Source organism: Mandrillus leucophaeus, unplaced genomic scaffold, assembly GCF_000951045.1.
Source record: "Mandrillus leucophaeus isolate KB7577 unplaced genomic scaffold, Mleu.le_1.0 Scaffold265, whole genome shotgun sequence".
Classification (NCBI taxonomy): domain Eukaryota; kingdom Metazoa; phylum Chordata; class Mammalia; order Primates; family Cercopithecidae; genus Mandrillus; species Mandrillus leucophaeus.
The window spans coordinates 1,251,494-1,273,048 of record NW_012102754.1 but is presented as its reverse complement, the minus strand read 5'-3'; the positions used below and the strand labels follow the sequence as shown (position 1 = coordinate 1,273,048).

The 21,555-nt window shown below is 37.9% G+C and overlaps 1 protein-coding gene across 2 annotated transcripts in view; it reads right to left on the bottom strand.

The window, feature by feature from the left end:
* ULK4 (unc-51 like kinase 4) overlaps positions 1 to 21,555 on the bottom strand; it is a 780,596-nt gene that overhangs the window by 624,357 nt on the left and 134,684 nt on the right. For both annotated transcript variants that reach the window (XM_011984288.1, XM_011984289.1), the window contains 2 exons: positions 19,851 to 19,958; positions 10,315 to 10,398 (listed from right to left, as the gene is read on the bottom strand). In XM_011984288.1, the coding sequence (XP_011839678.1) occupies positions 10,315 to 10,398; positions 19,851 to 19,958 (192 nt within the window). The remainder of the gene's footprint in view (positions 1 to 10,314; positions 10,399 to 19,850; positions 19,959 to 21,555) is intronic.

Here is a 21,555-nt window from a genome sequence, read left to right as displayed (position 1 = left end):
CAAGAAATGAAAATCCTATATTCTTGGTTCAATGAGAGACTCTGTCTCCAAAAAAAAAAAAAAAAAAAGAATTTGGTGCTACTTTATAGATGTTTTTAAGGTTTTTTTTTATTATTATTTTATATCCAGTATTTTTAGTTGCTTTCAGAGGGATAGGGTTGTCCACTATACTGCAAGAAATGAAAATCCTATATTCTTGGTTCAATGAATTACTAAAACAACAAAATAAGTCAAAAAAAAAAAAAATTCAGGTACTTTGAAGCCCTTAGAGGAAAGATCAATCCACAAATGTGAAACAACCAATGTCAGTATTTCAGATGTTAATTTTGGTGCTCTTTATTGGAAAAGTAGGCATGTAGACTCAGATTATATTTGTGTGTGGTGCTATGTTTACTTCTATTTTTGATTTTAAAGGTAAATATAGATAATCAGTTTCTGCATATCACTGAGTCAAAGTGTGTCTTCTCTCACCTGCTCTGCAGTGTCACCGCTGTCATATCAATTGACATGTCTCTTTCTAGGTTCTATTTGGTTCTGTTGGCCTACTTATCTCTGTGCCACATTATCTAAGTTAATAGTCTTTACTTTTAATATATATTTTCAATATATGCAATGTTTTGCCCTACCAATATAATCTTTTTTCAATAATGTATTTTGGCCCTTTTTCATTTGCATGTAATTTCTAAAATCAACTTTAGTTTATCTATTGGGATGTTGACTGAGAATACATCTATAAATTTGAGGAAGATTAATTGATATTAGTATACAATAGAAAACATAGTCAATGAAAACACTAACAGTAAGAGACAGACACATTTAATTTTGAAAACACTGGAATAAGATGACAGCTGACCGAAGTTCCTTTGAATTCTTGATCACATTCAGCTAATGTGTTTATTACTTAAGTTAGCTCTCCACTATAGGTCCAATTCTTTAGAGTTAACATTTATGAAACTATATTTATATACCACATGCTGGCCAGGTATAGGAAAGACACTGCCCTGTCTTCATTTATTGGGAAAGAGAAATGGCTTTTTATCCCTAGCTCTGTACTCCAGCTTTTTATTGTTTTGTAACTTCATTTGCTTTATTTCTTACTTGTGTCATTATTAAATCATTTAAGGCTATGAACTTTCCTTTCAATCTAGTGTCAGCAATAGCCCATTCGTTTTGACATGCAGTGTTTCCATTATTGTTACTATATAGACAGTCCCAAGTTTCGTTTTAAAATTTTCTTTCATCTAAGGTTGTTTATGAGATGGTTTAAAACTTTCCAGGTGGGTGGGATTTTATTGCCTTTACTCCCCTTTTTTGAAATAAAGTTGTATTACCTAACAGTCAAGAATGTGGTCTGTTCTATTCTATTTCTCTCTTTCTTTAATGTTGTGGCAATGGCCAGGAGTGGTGGCTCACACCTGTAATCCCAGCACTTTGGGAGGCCAATGCAGGAGGATCGCTTGAGCTTAGGAGTTCAAGACAAGCCTGGGCAACTTAAGGAGACCCAACCTCTATTTTTAAAAATTTAAGACAAAAATAAAGTTGTGGTTATATGTAAGATAAACAGATATAAAATTGACCTAAAATTTCACCTCAGTAGTGTATAGTTTTGTGGCATCAGTCCATTCAAACTGTTGGGCTAGCTCTCATTTTTACATCTATTGAAATGCTAATTGGCTTATTTCCTTTTTTTCCCCCCTCACATTCAAAAGTTAGTAATATACCTTACTGAGCATGGGCTATTATTTTATTTTATTTTATTTATTTATTTGAGACAGGGTTTGCTGTTGCCCAGGCTGGAGAGCAATAGTGTGCATAGCTCATCGCAGCCTCGTACTCCTGGGCTCAACCAATCCTTCTGCCTCAACCTCCAGAGCAGCTGGGACTACAGGCATGCACCACTACACTGGGCTAATTTTAATTTTTTTTTTTTTTTGTAGCGATGGAGCCTCACTATGTCGCCCGGGCTGGTCCCAAACTCTTGGCCTCAGGTGATCCTCCCACCTAGCCCTCCCATAGTGCTGGGATTATAGGTATAAGCCACCGCATCTGGGCTTTATTTATTTTTAAATTTTATTTTTAGAGATGGAGTCTCACCCCGTTACCCAGGCTGGAATGCAGTAGTACACTCATAGCTCACTACAGCCTCAAACTCCTGGGCTCAAATGATTCTACTAAGTAGGTAGGACTACAGGTGTACACCCAGCTAATATTTTTAATTTTTTAAAGATGGGGTTTCATTCAAGGATCACTTGAGCCCAGCGATCCTCCTGCCTTAGCTTCTGAAATCGCTGGGATTACAGGTGTGATTGAGCCATGGCGCCTGGCCAAACATGGGCTATTGATTCTGGTTATTACTCTTTTCCTTTTCCTTCTAATCCTTGTATTGGAAAGAAAACAGTATGGAAATTTTATTTCTTCATTTTATTGACATGTATATCTCTGCATAGAAGGCAATGTTAGTTTTAAATTATAAATGTTTTGTTCATTATTCACAGAAAACTAGATTTGCCACGGGATATTCATAAATGTTGCATGAATGAAGGGTTTTCTAGTCAAATAAGTTGGAACACATTCGGTTAAACAAACTTGGACAGTTTTCTTTCTGGTAATTTTTAGAGTTCTAAATTACGATTCTACTCAAGAGGATATTGTATGTAGCATTTTCAAAGCTACCTCATCCTGTGTCATGTTGCGGTTACGCTTTGGGAGAGGAAGCTATAATCTTATACTGAGACTGTAATGAATGTATTAAAGTAATTTTCAGTAGCTTTCTATTTTAGAGTTACCCGAGAAACTACGACAGCCTTTTCCAAACGGGCCAACCTGCTTTGTGAACATGATTTCCATAATTTTAACAATGGGGAGGCCAGGCACGGTGGCTCATACCTGTAATTCCTTCCAGCACTTTGGGAAGCCAGGACAGGAGGATCACTTAAGCCAGTAGTTCAATACAAGCCTGGGCAACATGGCAAAACCCCATCTCTACAGAAAAATACAAACATTAGCCAGGCATGGTGGCACACACCTGTAGTCTCAGCTACTCAGAGGCTGAGGTGGGAAAATTACTTCAGCCCAGGAGGTCGAGGCTGCAATGAACGGTGATCACACCACTGCACTCCAGCCTGGGTGACAGTGCAAGACCCTGTTTCAAAAACAAACAAAACAAAACAAAACAAAACAGAACGCAAACCAAGGGTGAGACAGACGTTCGATCTTTTTGTCCTCGTTACAGATGTAAATGCTCAGATGGAAAGAGGGAAGTATTTAGAGTGAAAAACTTTTGGTGGAACACACCCAAAAATAGGAAGATCAGGTATAACTGTTCAAAAAAAAGAGTAGGGCAGTATAGAAGAAAAGGCATCCATGATAATATGGAATAACGATTTCAGAGCTGGTGCTGGGATTTCAGAGATCTTGAGCTGGGAATTAAAAGATGGGAATTTCAGTCTCGGATCTGCCACTCCTTAGAGGTTTCATATTGACTAAACTTTGGGGGTTCCACTTGGTGGTGTTTGCTATTAAAAAAAAAAAAATGTGCCAATGATCTTCCATGTGTTTCTGAGTTGAGTCCCACCCCTGAGTCTGAAGACTTACCCTTCCATTGCTTTGCCCTTCAAGTTTGTGCCCATTAGCAAAAAGAACTTTTCTCCTTGGGATCACTGCTGTGTTGATTTCAGAAATATTTGGCATTGAATTTAAATACTATATCTTTCATATGTATGTACAATAGGGAGGCTGAGAAAGTTGTCTTTTTTTTTAAGGTGTTCATTTTTGGGGGACAGGTAGCAGTCTACTCTACAATCTACACAGAAGCTGGAAATAGCCCCTAGAGAATTTCCACATGTCTAGAGAAGATTAATTTATACATTTGTATCTAATCAACATTTTTTAGCTCACACAATAGTCTGTATAATTATGGGTACTGAACCGACACCTGGCATATGCTGTATTTAAAAATGTGAGGTTCAATGAGAACACATGGACACAGGAAGGGGAACAATGCATACTGGGGCCTGTCAGGGCAGGCGGGGGAGGAGCATTAGGAAAAATAGCTAATGCATGCTGGGTTTAATACTTAGGTGATGGGTTGATAGGTGTACCAAACCACCAAGGCACACATTTACCTATGTAACAATCCTGCGCATGTACCCTAGAACTTAAAACAAAATTTTAAAAATAAAAATAAAAATTTGAAATTCAGAACATAAACTGTTGGTTTTATTATTCATATTTTCTTAATTCAGAAATTATTTTCTGAACTATAGTTTATTAGATAATTTTGATGTAAAATTTTCTAAGAGGAAATTTAATTTTTACTTTTTAATTAGGGCTCTTTGTTCTTCTTTTTGAGAAAGCCAGTGACAAATAATTTATATATTTAATTAAAAGAGACTGGACTTGAATTTTTAAAAAGTACTAGAAATGTTAGCCATTATATACGTTATCTTTGAAATGTTTTAGACACTAATTACCTAAACAAGGAACAAATAGGTTAAATCTCCTGGATTTTAAGAAGAGTTAAAATGTACAGTTACATTTTCTGGTTTTTTAAATTGTTACAGTCTAAATTTATTTATTCTTCCTAATGAAGAAATCTGTATGTGCCATCAATATCAGGTTCTTTGTGGGCACTCACAATTCCCCTTCCCTTTTATGCAGTGAAGGTGGGCAACGTGTGTGTGAAACAGAAATGATGTCATTTTCTTTCTTTTGAATATCACTATGAATCTGATAATTCAAAGATTTCTAACTTTCTGAATGCCATTATTAGTTGGATTCACAATGGCTTACCAGGTACAGAGTTGCCCAGTGTGTCTTGGAGTGAACTATTGAGAGTGGTATGAGGGAAGCGATTCTCAGCCAGTGCTGAGCAGTGTAGACTGCTGCCAAAGAGGTGATGGGGTAAGAAGCACACACAATGTGGCATTTTCACTGCAAAGGGGAGGTTTGTGCTGCCTCTCCTCCTGTGGCAGGTCTACTCGCAGGGGAGGCTCTAAAGGTTGTCTTTGCTGGGTTCGGCATGTGAGAACTGATGAAATATCTGTATGTAGTATCTTTCATGGATTTATATTGGTTGGATTTCTGTGTAAATTTTCATATGCCTTTGACTGCTTTACCCCATACAAGCTTTGTATGCTTAACAAAATCTATAACTTTTCTGTCACTTTCTCATTTAGTATCTGCCTTTCTGGCTTTTTACTTTATCTTTTTATTATTGTTTTTAGTTTAATGAGATTATGGTTAGAAAGAAAGATATATGAATATTCCACTTCTTTGGAATTTGTTGAGATTTTCCTTATGGCTCAGTACATATATACTTGGGGGGGCAGTGAATTTTGTCACTTTGGAGAGAGATGTTTTTTCTATACATTAGGTCAAGCTTGTTAATTTTCTAGACAGATGTAGATCTTCTCTATGCTGATTGTTTTTTGTCTGTTCTATCAGGTACTGAGAGATGTGTTTAAATTGCCCTCTTAGGGTTGCAATTTTGTCATATTTTGCTTTCATGTATTTTGACTGCTAGTTATTAGATACATTAAAATTTTAGATTGCCTTTTCCCTTGGTTTATTATAATTTTCATCATTATTTTGTGACCTTAAAAAATCTCCCATATTGCTTTTTACCCAAAGCCTATTTTATCTGATAATCATATAGCTAACCACACTTCTTTGGGTTAAGTACACATGACATGTGTATCTTTTTTCATTCTCTTTCAGTCTTTCTATAAATTTATGTTTTAGACGTCTTTTCATACTGTTTATTTTCTAATTCCGGTTTTGTTTTTGTTTTTGTTTTTTTTGAGATGGAGTCTTGTTCTGTTGCCCAGGCTGGAGTGTAGTGGTGTGATCTCAACTCACTGCAACCTCTGCCTCCCAGGTTCAAGCGATTCTCCTGCCTCAGTCTCCTGAGTAGCTGGGATTACAGGCATGCACCACCATGCCCAGCTAATATTTGTATTTTTAGCAGAGACAGGGTTTCACCATGTTGGTCAGGCTGACCTCGTGATCCACCCGCCTCAGCCTCCCAAAGTGCTGGGATTACAGGCATGAGCCACCACGCCTGCCCTAATTCTGTTTTATAGTCGTCTTCTCTTAACTATTTAGTCCATTTACATTTATTGTGATTGTTGGCATAGTTTCATTTATAACTTCCATCATATTTTGTGCTATTTGTTCCATCTGTTTTGCATTTATGTCTTTTTTGTTTCTTTTTTCCTAATTCTTTTCATATTCGTGGTTATTCTATTGTTCTTGAAATATATATTTTATGTCAATACATTTGTGAGTTGACAACACTTTATTAACAAATATACTATTTCACTTTTTTTACTACAGTTGTTGCTGCTAAGAAATTAGCTGTCAGAGCAACTGTGGCTTCTTGAAGGAAATATTCTGTAAATCAAGTGAGGACCTGCTTATGCTTTTAGTTTCTTGTGGGCTTTCCCTCCTGCAACCTGCACTCCCAGCTGCAAATACATCCTCAATGCCCTCCTCAGATCAGTGAGATAGCAGGGAGATGGGGGAGTTATTGTTCACATCTTTTATACTTAGTTGTAGGCACTGGGGGCTCCTACCTTAAATTGGGTCTGGATAGGGGATTCTTCACTTGACTATTTTTATTTTTAAAAACCAAACTGGACCTACACATAGCACCATGCACCAAAGATAATTACAAATAGATTAAAGCTCTAAATGGGAAAAGAAAAAATAAGACTTTTAGAACAAAATGTAATAGACTCTCTTAATGATGTTGGAGGAGGGAAGCATTTCATAAGATACAAAAAGCACAAATCATAAAGGAATAGATAAACTGAGCTACACAGAGCATGGTGGTATGCATGACTATAATTCCAGCTACCTGGGAGGCTGAGACAGGAGGACTGCTTGAGTCCAGGAGTTCAAGACCAGTCTGGGCAACACAGAAAGATTGTATGCGTATACACACATACATACACACACACATACACACACACACACACACAGAGTCTATATACATATTATATATAAAGTGGCTACATTAAAATTAACAACTTCTGCCTATCAATAGACACTGTAAAGAAAATGAATAAATGCACATGCACATGGATACACATATACTCACACACACATATTACAGCAAAGCAAATAGGACAAAATGTTTACTGTTTAATCTAGGTGATGGAAACAAAGGTGATTATTACAGCTTCCTTTCCTTTTCTAATGCTTGAAACATTTTATAATAATAGGTTGTAGAGGGTACAGAGTTCCTAAAAAGCAATAGGAAAAAAACAAGTTTAAGACTTGACAAGCACTTTTCAAAACAGGAAGCCCAAAAAACAAGGTAAATAGAAAAGGATGGTCATCCTCATTAGTAATCAGGGAAATACATGTTAAAACTACTATAAGAAATGATGGCTGGGCACAGTGGCTGGCATCTGTAATCCCAACTCTCTGGGAGGCCAAGGGAGGTGGATCCCTAGAGCCTATGAGTTAGAGACCAGCCTGGGCGACATGGTGAAACTCTTGTCTCTACAAATACAAAAATTAGCCGGGCATAGTAGTATGCATGTGTAGTCCCAGCTACTCGGGAGGCTGAGGCAGGAGGATTACTTGATCCCAGAGGCGGAGGCTGCAGGGAGCCAGGGTGACAGAGTGAGATCCTGTCTCAAAAAAATAAAAATAAACCACTTAATGCCCACCAGATTGACAAAAATTTAAAGTTCACCTCTGTCAAATGTTTGGGAAGATACGGGTTAATGAGTACTTCCATACCCTGCAGGTGGGGTACAAATTGATACACACACATGCATGCACACACATACACACACAGAATCCAGAAATAAGTAGACCAGCAGAACCAAATAGAGCCCAGAAAGAGACATGCCAATTGATGTGACAGAGGTGACACTGCAGAGCAGGGGAGAGAAGACAGACTTTCACTCAGTGATGTGGGGAAACTGTGTGTGTGTGTGTGCGTGTGTGTGTGTATGTACTCACGCACGTGCACTGAGGCATATTTCAACAACATCTACACAGTGGTCCAAATGAGCTATAGTTTACACAATCAGCATGTAAACTAACCTAGCTTTAAAAGCAAAAGAATTAAGTCTCAAAAGAATATGGAGCCATTCCATTTATATAGAGTTCAGCATTAAGAACCGATCTATTTACTGTTTAGCTAAATAATATTTCATGGTGTACATACGCCACATTTTCCGTATCCATTCATTCACTGATGGTCACTTAGGTTGATTCCATATCTTAGCTAAGAGATTAATAACCAGAATATGTGGATAAAGAAAATGTAGTACATATACATTATAAAAAACTATGCAGCCATAAAAAAATTATAAAATCATGTTCTTTGCAACAACATGGATGCAGCTGGAAGCCATTATCCTAAACAGATTAAAGCAGGTACAGAAAACCAAATACCATGTGTTCTCACTTATAAGTGGGACTAACATTGGGTATAAGTGGACAGAAAGAAGAAAACGACAGACACTGGAGATTTCTAGAGGGGAGAGGGTGGACAGAGAATAAGGGCTGAAAAACTACCTACTGGATACTAGGCTCACTACCTGGGTGACAGGATCGTCATAACCCCAAACCACAGCATCACGCAATATACCCATATAGCAAACCTGCACATGTACCCCCTAAATCTAACATAACAGTGGAAATTTTTTAAAAAATAACCAGATATATAAGGACTTCAACTCAATAGCAAAAATCAAACAAACAAACCAACAAACAACCCAATTTGAAAATGGACAAATGATCTGAAAAGACATTTCTCAAAAGAAGACATAAAAATTGCTAGCAGGTACATAACCAAAGTCTCAACAACGCTAATCATCAGGGAAATGCAAATCAAAACCACAATAAGATACCATCTCACTCCAATTAAAATGGCGATTATCAAAAAGACAACAGATGCTGGCAAGGATGTGAAGAAAGGACAACTCTTCTATACTGTTGGTGAGAATGTAAATTAGTACAGCCATTATAGAAAACAGTATGGAGTTTCCTCAAAAAAAAAAAACTAAAAGTAGAGCTACCATATGATCCAGCAGTCCCACTGCTGGGTATATTTGCTAAAGAAAGAAAACCAGTATATCAAAGAAACAACTGCACTCTTTTACTCCCACGCTTATCACAGCACTATTCACAATAATGACTTTTACACTGTCAACAGGATCCCTAGAAGTCTTCTCTCTCCCTTGAGTTCCTATATTTTGTTCTTTTGCATTCATGTGTTTGACATATTCCACTTTATGTTTTTATTTTCGCTCCCACAATAGATGAGGTCTGTGTGTGAACAGGAATTTTTTCATCCGTGTGCCTCTAAGTGCACCTACCTTGAAGCTTTCAATGCTAAACCCAAACATGTCTTTTGATGATAGCTGAGAATGACTTTAATTTTCATATCATTGACAAAGTACAATTGTTAATATACATCATATCCCATAACAACAAATGACTAGGTATTCAAACCTACAGACTGGGAAGAGCTCAAACTTTTCTTCTGGATCACTAGGGGAAAACCTCGGGGAGTTTTTCTACACTTAGAACACGATTCTGTTACCATATAAAGTAGGAAGCAATGAACTCAAAAGAAAGATGTTTATCCTGATAAATCTTTTTCATTCCTGAAGGAATGTTTTCACCCTATGGCTTTGCCTTGGGTGAAACAATGTCAAATGATTTAATGCAAACAGAAAATGCCAGCCTTTTAGGTTGGTTACTAAATCCTTTACATAGTTACACGTGGGAGCTACATATAGATGAGTTGGTTTGTTGGCCAGCTGGCTGGCTTTCAGCCATTAACAATTGCTTAAGAAATGATGTGAATAAACTGAAAAATCACATCACATAATAAATACTACTTAATATTAAAATCAATGGATATTAGAAGCTTCCCTGTTTCTAAACCTCAAAATGGCGATCTGACAAGATAATCACGGGTTGTCTCGGGCTCACAGAAAATTCTCTGCACACACCTACCTTACTAAACTGGTGTATCAATAACTTTAAGGCGGGAGGGGGGAGGGTCATTAAGAATATGCTATTGAATGCTAGTTACATTGTTTATATAAGCTATCATTCCTTTAAAAAGCAAGACATTTGAACAAGTGAATGAGAAAGCTAGATCATTTTTACACTTGCTCCACTGTAGGTCACTTGCTCATGGTGGGTTGTCAGGATTATTTAAATTCAGGAGCAATACTTAGTTGACAAGCTCCTGCACCGCTGCAGGCTACAATCCTCATACAGTGCCTGAAGGGTTATTACAATTGCCAGCATCTACAGAGGACAACAAAGGAGACTTACCCCTTCCCGAAGGCACCTCATTAGCACTGTGTATGCAGCCAAGGGAACAGCCCAGCACTCTCTAGGGTTCTTTTTTTTTCCTTCCTAAAATGAAGTGGGAAAAAAAAAGGCAGTGAAGCTAACAGCACAAAAGATATTAACCCGTTCAAGCAAATGGCACAGCTCCAAGTACACAAACTATCTAAAACCTAATAATCTATTTAAAGTATTACTTACTACCTGACGATAATGACTAGATCAAGAATCTTTTACTGCATTGTATATACAAGGTATTTATTCTATTTCTCACTGCATTATCTATGATATGGGTAAGATCCCCTCAATAGAAGCTAGATTTAAAAACTTGAGAAATGACAATATGATCCAATATGATCTGACAGATACATCAATCTAATGATAATTGTAGATGATAATACAGATACAACTATCTTAAAAGTATTACATTATCTGGAATGATCTGAAAGCATAGAAAACACAAGTTTGAGTAATATCTTAGGATAATTCACAAGCACAAGTAAAAGGTAGTATGTTACCCAGTAAGAAAAGGAGCTAAATAAAACAAGCAAATGAGCAGGTACACTGATTTTAATGACATGAGCAACAATTCTCTCCCAGAAGATTAACCAAATTAGTGTAATAACCTCAAGCACACTCCTGCAGCCTATCAAATACAATCAGAAAATAAATCAGGTACCACACAGAAAGATGAAAAAAATTAATTTTTAAAGCAGAAAAAATTAGGTTCTACTTACAGAACATACTCAAGATTGTCCAAATGACAGAACTAGTACGTTATTAACTTACTTCAGCTACTATGAAAAACAGTTTGGAGATAGCTCAAATAACTAAAACTAGAACTACCATTTGAACTAGTAATCTCATTACTGGTTATATACCCAAAGGAAAATACATCATTCCACCAAAAACACACACACACACTTATATGTTCGTCGTAGCACTATTCACAAGAGCAAAAACATGGAATCAACTTAGGTGCCCATCAACAGTGAACTGGATAAAGAAAATGTAGTATATATCTACCATGAAATACTACTGCAGCAACATGGATGCAGCTGGAGGCCATTATCTTAAGCTAATTGAAGCAAGAACAGAAAATTAAATACCATGTGTTCTCACTTGTGAGAACTAAACATGGTGTACACATAGAAGATAGGAACAAAAGACATTAGGGACTACTGTAAGTGGGGAGGGTGGGATAGGAGTAAGGGCTGAAAAACTGCATATTGACTACTATGTTCACTACCTGGGAGGCAGGATCAGTCATACCCCAAACCTCAGCATCATGCAATCTATTCATGTAACAAACCTACACATGTACCCCCTGAATCTAAAATAAAGTTGAAATTTTAAAAAAGAATTAGTACATTACTAATCCAAAAGGATTTTATACCCATGAGAAGAATCACGACCCATTAAAACCATACCCTTACTTGATTATAGAATTCCACATATGGTTATACCCTGGACATTATGATCAGGAGCTGCTCCAACTCAAAAATCACTAATTCACACTAAATTTAACTTGCAAACACAACTTTCTTTCCTTCCCTTATTCTTCCCTTATTTAAAATGCCCACCACAACTCTTAACATCAGTGGACTCTGTGCCCTCTCCCCTGGCCCCTCTTCTTTCCCTCAACAGATCACCTACTTCACTCCCAGCCACTTAGAATCCCTGGCCCATCATTTAATCACTCCTGCCCCAAACTTGAACTATCGGTCTCTTTAGTTGCCCCTTTACCCTTGTTTGGGAAACCTCAACCTCTGCGAAAGCCAGCAGCTTGTTTTCTCTAAGTCTGCTCTCAGGCAACTGGGCCCTTAGAGAAGGTGGCACCACAGAGCACAGAGTCCATTACTTACTTGGGATCAGCATCCTCAGGGGACCTTCAACATCAATCTCCAGCCATACTATTTCTCTTATCACCACCCTCCCTGAAAAGGCTATTTTAAACCTATGACCCTCCCACCACTTCCCCTACTTTCCTCCAACACACATAAAAAGAATGGAAGTTCTGAGAAAGGAAAGGCAAACTTTCCTCCACATAAAGCCATCTGCTCCTTCTGCCCAATGGTTATGATAGGACAGGTTCCTCCATTCATCTCCCTCCACTTGGGCTCAGGATCCCATTCCCATCCTGCCCTCCTCAGGGTCATTAGCTAATGGACTATCCCTTATTGCTCCTAAATTTTCAACATCTTATCCCCTCTGGATCTTTCCTGTTTCCACCTGAATAGGGTCACTCATTTTAAAAAGAAGACCTTCCTCATCCCTTGGCCCCTTTTCACAACTATCCTCACTTTACACTGACTTTCTCAGTTTCCTCACCTTCCACTAACGCCTCAACCCACTCCAATATGATTTCTTCTATCTCCCTCATTCCAGGGAAAATAAATAAATATATAAAAAGCTCTTGTTGAGTTACCAGTGACTTTCATGTCATTAAATCCAACAGATCCCTCTTAGGCCTTTAAATTGGGCCTTAAACTACATTCAGTCCTGACTTTCCCTTTCCTGAAATACCCACTTCTCTCTCCTAGTTTTGGTCCTACGTTGCTTACTCTCATCCAGGCTCTCAGAATCTTGTCTTCAGTCTCCACTACTCTCCACATTTAAACCAGAATTATCTTTTTGGCATGCAAATCAGCTGACATAATTACTCTTCTTAAAACTCTTTAATGAGTTCCCCTTGCTCTTCGGATCAAGACCAAGACATCGGACTGGCGAGGAGCCCTTCATGATCATGTCCCTGCCAGTCTCTCCAACCCTGCCTCCTTCCTCACTTCTCTCCTGTCCCACTGGCCTTGGTGCAGTTCATGCATGAAAAAAGCACCTACTGTGCACCAGAAACTCCTCTTAATAATGGCCGTAAACCATAAAGAGGCAGATACATTTTCTTCCTTAATATTAAGTGCTCAGGGAAAGACCGAGATTTTTTTGTTTCATTTTGTTTTTGTTATTTTCCGGTTTTTTGTTTGTTTCATTTTGTTTTTGATATGAAGTTTCGTTCTTGTTGCCCAGGCTGGAGTGCAGTGGCATGATCTCAGCTCATCGCAACCTCTGCCTCCTAGGTTCAAGTGATTCTCCTGCCTCAACCTCCCAAGCTGCTGGAATTACAAGCCTGAGCCACCATGCCCGGCTAATTTTTTGTAGTTTTAGTAGAGACAGGGTTTCGCCATGTTGGCTAGGCTGGTCTCGAACTCCTGACCTCAGGTGATCTACCCACCTTAGCCTCCCAAAGTGCTGGGATTACAGGCATGAGCCACCATGCCCGGCCGAGATTTTTTTTTTAAAGAAGTAAACAAAATAAGTAAGTCAAGATAATGACAAGTGCTATAAAGAAAAACAGCAGAGTAAGAGGTTGCAGAAAGACTGTAGACAGGCTGGCTCCATCTCAGATCACTCATAGCCAGGGAAAGGTTTTCTGAAGGGATTTTTGAGCAGAGAGAAAATACAAAGAACTCAGAAGAAAATATTACAAGCAGAAGGAACAGCAAATGTCAATATGGTGAGGCAGAAGCATGGCATAGTGGGTTTAAAGAACTGTGGGGAGGTCAGTATAGCTGGAAGGAGTGAGTAGGAAGGTAGTGAGGAATTAGGTCAGAGAGATTCTGAAGAGCCAGCCCATGAGGGCCTAGAAGGTAATAAGAGAGACTTCGGCTGTGACTATGAGCAAGGCAAGAAGAAAGAAATTATGCAATAAAACAAAAAAGACAAAATAAGAATACCTGAACTCAGGGTGACAGGTATCCTTGACAAAAGCAAGAAAAATACACAAACTGAAAAGGTGTTGCCTTATAATATCCTCTACAGAATAAGGTCTGACCTTCTGTCCGTAAGCCTTAGGGTGTTACTAGAGAGCCAACAAGACTTAGGTTGGTATATTATATATACTATATATAATCACTTCAGCTCAGTCCCAACAGATCAGCACTGACCTGAGATTTTTAAGGTTTATTATAGTCAAAGTGACAATTCCACAAAGCCCTCATGTCCTGAAAAGTTATTTATTTTTGTAGATTCAGGGACTTAACTTCCTTTTCCAGTTTGCTATCAGGAGATGCAGTTAAATTTCATAGCCACATTATCATCCCTTTATTCAAATAGCCTAGCTTGTATTCAATTAAAGTATATACCAAGGGCTAGGAGTGGTAGCTAACACCTGTAATCTCCACACTTTGGGAGACTGAGGCAGGCAGATCACTTGAGGTCAGGAGTTCGAGACCAGCCTGGCCAATGTAGCAAAATCCCGTTTCTACTAAAAATACAAAAATTAGCTGGGTGTGGTGGTACACACTTAGAGTCCAAGCTACTCAGGAGGCTGAAACAGGAGAATCGCTTGAACCCAGGAGGTGGAGGTTGCAGTGAGCCAAGATCGTGTCACTGCACTCCAGCCTGGGTGAGAGAATGAGACCCCATCCTAAAAAAAAAAAGTATATGCCAAGAAAAATTATACTCTAGATCTACTTTTAGATCTAGTAGGAACATGATTCTGTATGATTCTATCTGCATAAAATTCTAGAAAATGCAAACAAGTCTATATAAAGAAAGCAAAACTTTATATAGTATGTATGGAGTATGGAGACAGGAAGGGATTAAAAAGGATGCTAAGGAAACTTTTGGAGGTGATAGGTTCATTTTTTGTGTGTAGTGATGATTTCATAGGTGTATACATAAATAAACATTTATCAAATTGTGATCTTTAAATATGTGTTTATTTTATACCAATTATATCTCAAGCAGGGGGCAGGGAGGAAAAACTATAGGACCAAAAAAAGAAGAATCAGACTAGACTCTCATTATTGGTAAGATAGCAGACCAGGTACCTGATTACTCTTCTAATGAAAGCAACTGGTTTTATTTTGACATCCTTAAAATGCATCAAAGATCTGACAAGATAATAAAGAATAATTAAGCCAAAAAACAGACAATTGAAAGCATGGGATAAACTGAGCACTGAAGTTTTATTTTCTCTGGGGGCATACAAAACTTTGTAAGTTTGAGCCTTGATGTCAAGACCTTGAGGGTCCAAAATAGTGGTAAAGTAGAAATAAATTCTCCAGCCCTATCCCCAAAGAACTGCAAGGAAAAGTACCTTTCACAAAACTTGGCACATAATGTACATCGCACAGGGAATGTTCTCTTATTTATTTATTTATTTATTCATTTATTTATTTGACAGGATCTTGCTCTGACACCCAGACTGGAGTGCAGTGGCACAATCATGGCTGACTGCAGCCTCAACCTCCTAGGCTAAAGCAATCTTCCCACCTCAGCCTCCCAAGTAGCTGGAACTACAGGTGCACACCACTACACACAGCTAATTTTTGCAAGTTTTTTAGACAAGGTTTCACATGTTGACCAGGGTGGTCTCAAACTCCTAGGCTCAAGAGATCCTCCTGCCCCAGCCTCCAAAAGTGCTGGGATGGAAATGTTCTATTACATGAAAAGAAGAGGAAGCACGGAGCTACAAGTACTGATTGAGAAATATACCTATGTTAATTATTAAGAAATAGCTCCAGTGTACGTATCTCCATATAAGAGTCTTTTTTTTTAATGGCTAGTATCATCGCTTACCAAAGTATCTTGACCTTGATGGAGCTTATGTTGAAAAATAAAGTTTACATTCACATTGTTATGTATACATACATATATATACACATATATTTGTGTGTGCGTGTGTATATATATACACATTTTTTTTTAATTTTAGGTTCCAGGACACATGTGCAGGACATGCAGATTACATAGGTATACATGTGCCAGAGTGGTTTGCTGTACCTATCAACCCATCATCTAGGTTTTAGGCCCCACATGCATTAGGTATTTGTCCTAATGCTCTCCCTCCCCTTGCTCCCCATCCCCTGACAGGCCCTGGTGTGTGTTGTTCCCCTCCCTGTGTCTATGTGTTCTCATTGTTCAACTTCCATTTATGAGTGAGAACATGTAGTGTTGGGTTTTCTGTTCCTGTGTTAGTTTGCTGAGGATGATGGCTTCCAGATTCATCCATGGCCCTGCAAAGGATATGAGCTCATTCTTTTTTACTGCTGCATAGAATTCCATGGTGTATGTGTGCCACACTTTCTTTATCCAGTCTATCACTGATGGGCATTTGGGTTGGTTCCATGTCTCTGCTATTGTAAATAGTGCTGCAATAAACATACGTGTTCATGTGTCTTTATAGTAGAACAATGTATATTCCTTTGGGTGTATACCCAGTAATGGGATTGCTGGGCCAAATCATATTTCTGGTTCTAGATCCCTGAGGAATCATCCTCCACAATGGTTGAACCAATCTACAGTCCCAACAGCAGTCCAAAAGTGTTCTTATTTCTCCACAGCCTCACCAGCATTTTTGTTTCTTGACTTTTTAATAATTGCCATTCTGACTGGTATGAGATGGCATCTCATTGTGGTTTTGATTTGCATTTCTCTAATGATCAGGGATGATGAGCTTTTTTTCATATGTTTGTTGGCTGCACAGATGTCTTATTTTGAGAAGTGTCTGTTCATATCCTTTGCCCACTTTTTGATGGGTTGTTTGCTTTTTTCTTGTAAATTTGTTTAAGTAACTTGTAGATTCTGGATGTTAGACCTTTGTCAGATGGGTAGATTGCAAAAATTGTCTCCCATTCTGTAGGTTGTCTGTTCACTCTAATGCTAGTTTATTTTGCCATGCAGAAGCTCTTTAGTTTAATTAGATTCCATTTGTCAATTTTGGCTTTTGTTGCCATTGCTTTTGGTGTTTTTGTCATGAAGTCTTTGCCCATGCCTATGTCCTAAATGGTACTGTCTAGGTCTTCTTCTAGGGTTTTTATGGTTTTGGGCTTTACATTTAAGTCTTTAACCATCTTGAGTTAATTTTTGTATAAGGTGTAAGGAATGGGTCCAGTTTCAGTTCTCTGCATATGGCTGGCCAGTTTTTCCAGCACCATTTATCAAATAGGGAACCTTTTCCCCATAGCTTGTTTTTGTCAGGTTTGTTGAAAATCAGATGGTTGTAGATGTGTGGGTTATTTCTGAGGTCTCTGTTCTGTTCCATTGGGCTATATGTCTGTTTTGTACCAGTACCATGCTGTTTTGGTTACTGCAGCCTTGCAGTCAAGTAGTGTGATGCTTTCAGCTTTGTTCTTTTTGCTTAGGATTGTCTTGGCTATACAGGCTCTCTTCGGTTCCACATGAAATTTAAAGTAGTTTTTTCTAATTCTGTGAAGAATGTCAATAGTAGTTTGATGGGAATAGCATTGAATCTATAAATTACTTTGGGCAGTACGGCTATTTTCATGATACTGATTCTTCCTATCCATGAAGATACAATGTTTTTCCATTTGTTTGTGTTCTCTCTTATTTCCTTGAGCAATGGTTTGTAGTTCTCCTTGAAGAGGTCCTTCCTGTCCCTTGTTAGCTGTATTCTTAAGTATTGTATTCTCTTTGTAGCAATTATCAATGGCAGTTCATTCATGATTTGGATCTCTGCTTGTCTATTGTTGATGTATAGGAATGCTTGTGATTTTTGCACGCTGATTTTGTATTCTGAAACTTTGCTGAAATTGCTTATCAGCTTAAGGAGTTTTTGGGCTGAGACGAGGGGGGTTTCTAAATATAGAATCATGTCATCTGCAAACAGAGACAATTTCACTTCCTCTCTTCCTATTTAAATACCCTTTATTTCTTTCTCTTGCCTGATTGCCCTGGCCAGAACTTCCAATACTATGTTGCTCCATGTACTGTTCCTAATAGTGTATAACTATTGAGCGAAAAAAGTGAGTTTCTACCTGTTGTATAAAATGACACAAAATCTACATTTGTATTTGCTCATATGTACAAAATTCACTCTGTAAATATAAGAAATTATATTTGTATTTTATAATATTTATATTAGATTACATATAATTATAATATTTATTGGGGAACTAGACAGATGGGGTACAAAACTAGGAAAAAGATTTCTCCCCATATACCTTTCTTCACTTTCTTGTGTTCCAGGTTCGTGAATATGTTATCCCTTTGAAATACAAAATTACCTGAGAATAAATTCAACCAAAGAAAGATGTACAAAGGCATTCTGTATAGAATAAAAGAATTGTAATAAAATTTGTTAATATGTTAATATATGTAAATACTTTTTGTGCATTGGAGGACTATATAAATATCATAAAGATATAAATACTTTCCCAATCAATACACAGATTCAGTACAATTCCAAATGTGATTTGGAAGACTCAAAATCATAAATATATCAGTTCTCCTCAAATTTATCTGCATAATCAGTGTAGTTTTAAAAAATAGATGATTTGCAGAATTGGACAAGCTGATTCTAAAATTTATTCTGATATGCGAAGGGCCAGGAATAGTCAAGACACTCACAGAAAGAACAAAGAAGACAAATTTGCTGTACCAGCTATCAGTACTAATTATGAAGTTAAATAAGTCAAAATACTGATGTTTTATAACAATCATGGTAACCGCCTTAAAATTATGATTGTTCAGAAAGTCAGTTTAATTTAGATACTAAGGATATTGAGGTTATGTAACAATTGAGCAAGTGCTAGAACCAAAACTCAAGACATACAATGACAGTCACGTACAGTGGCTCACACCTGTAATCCCAGCACTTTGGGAGGCCAAGGTGGGCAAATCACTTGAGCCCAGGAATTCGAGACCAGCCTAGGCAACATGGCAAAACCCCATCTTCACAAAATATACAAAAAAATTAGCCAGGCACGGAGGTGCACAGATGTAGTCCCAGCTACCCAGGAGGCTGAGGTGGGAGGATGATCTGAGCCCAGGAGGTCGAGGCTGCCGTGAGCCATGATCATGCTACCATACTCCAACCTGGGCAACAGAGTGAGACTCTATCTCAAAACAAACAAACAAAGAAATACAATGACAGAAGTTCCTTAATTACTTATAACTTACCAGTATTTAAAACTCTCAGAGTATGACATTAAATGACTAATCCATAACTTATCACTATCTATTCCACAATATTCTTTTTTTTAAAACCACATTAATGGAATATTAAATTTTGCCTTGTTGAATTCAGTAGCACTTCCATATTGTAACTTTAGATATAAGAAGTCAAATTCTGCCTTCACAAATGTCCATAGTCATGTTTAAAGCTGTATTTGCACAAAGTTGTGTTTTACTTAAACTGAAATGGAGCTTTCTATGGAAAGAACCAATGGTCTCCTCTTGCCTAAAGGAGTCAAGGATGGCAGCAACCTTGGGAATACCTTACGAACTTTCAGTTCATTGGTTTTAAAATGTGGCCTTCAAATCGCATACATTTCAAAGCAAAAGAGGCACTGGAAGGAAGGGAGGAGGGAGACAGGGTAAGATAGAAAGAGACCGAGAAACACTGAGAAATTCTCTCCCCAAGAGGTAAAATTTATCCTAAGTTCCTTAGGCATGCTCTAAGGGGCAAAGTCAGAAAACTTTTATAGGATATTAATACTTGTCAGCCAGAGTATGTCAGAACATGTCAAACAGCAATAGAGTTAATCAGACAGTCTCACCTGGGTGGCTACAAGATAGATCAGCTCCCCAAGGGTTGGTAAAAGGCACTGTTTTAATTTGCTGTTCCTGAAGTTTTCTCTAATTAATTCAGTTAAGAGAACAATTGCCTGCAAAGAGGAAAAAAGCAAATTATTTCAAGTGTATCTCTCAGTTCTTAAACCTATATGTAAAAAGCAAGATACTCTGTAAAAGTCACCATTTCTAAGAACTATTTTCCAAATTATTTTCAAAATATGGGCCTTATATTCCCGAAAATATAGTAACTCTCCCAGATGAAGCTTAGAAATATATCCAGTAAAATAAACACATATAGCCCTTTTGAGTTTATAATTTTTTTATTTTATTTTACCCAGGCTGGAGTGCAGTGGCGTAATCTTGGTTAACTACAACCTCTGCCTCCCAGGTTCAAGAAATTCTTGTGCCTCAACCTCCCGAGTAGCTGGGATTACAAGTGCATGCCACCAAGTCCAGCTAATTTTTGTATTCTTAGTAAAGACAGGATTTTGCCATGTTGGCCAGGCTGATCTCAAACTCCTGGCCTCAAGTGATCCACCTCCACCTCCCAAAGTGCTGGAATTACAGGAGTGAGCCAGTGCACCTGACTCACTTTTCAGTTTATAAAGCACTTCCACTGTATCACTAATCCTGAGAGGCAATTAATTGTTGCCCTATCTTTAAAGAGTAAACAGAGGCTGAGAGAGGTTCTGGCAACTGGCCCCAAGCCATCCAGTTCACTTGGACAGCCAAGACATGAAAACAAATTTTACCATGCGAGGTCCCTGGTATGCTCCAGCACACCACAGTTTAAAAAGTTCTTATATTGCATTAAACTTTTACATGATTCCTTAAAAAATCAGAGCCTGGGAATGTTATACTAAAGCTGTAATATAATGTACGCTGAAACTCGGCAGCATGTTTTATCAGATCTAGTTAATTTCCTAGGAGTCATGCTAAGAAAATCACATACACTCATTGCCAGAGTTCATACACCAGAACACAGATTAATCAAATCATAGTGCAACCATGATAAGGATAGAACAGTTTCAGAATGACACATACAGAACGGCTTCACTCTGAGAAGGAAAAAAGTGTATATAAAATAGTGTGGAAGCACTACTCTCAATGTGACTCAAAGTGTGGTGCACAGACGAGACTACTCCTTACCACTGACAAAGACATTAGTTTAAAAACTGAAAGTGACTGCTTAAAAACTTCAAAGCAATTTGACAATTCCGCAACCTCCAAGCATGCAATCACTGGTCTCATTTTGCAAGTAAGAGTATGAAAAAGTTGGAGATGCAGGTGGGAGAGCTGCACAGTAGTCATGCACCATAGGAGCACTTGTGAATGTGGAATTTAACAGCCTTACTGAGGTATAACTTACACAAAATAAATGCATATATTTAAAGTGTACAATTACACACATTTGGCATATGTATACACCTGTGAAATCATCACTACAATCAAGATAACAAAAGCCCTCCAGTGTTCCCTCCATGTCCTTCTGCAATCCCTCTTTCCTACTCACTTCTTTCCTCTCCTCCCCAGAAAGCCATCAATTTACTTTGTCATTAGCATGTATTTTCTAAATTTTATGTAGATCATATACTATATTAAATCATACACTAGATATTCTTTTTTGTCTGGCTTCTTTCAGCATAATGCATTTGAGATTCATCCATGTTGCTGCATGTATCAATAATT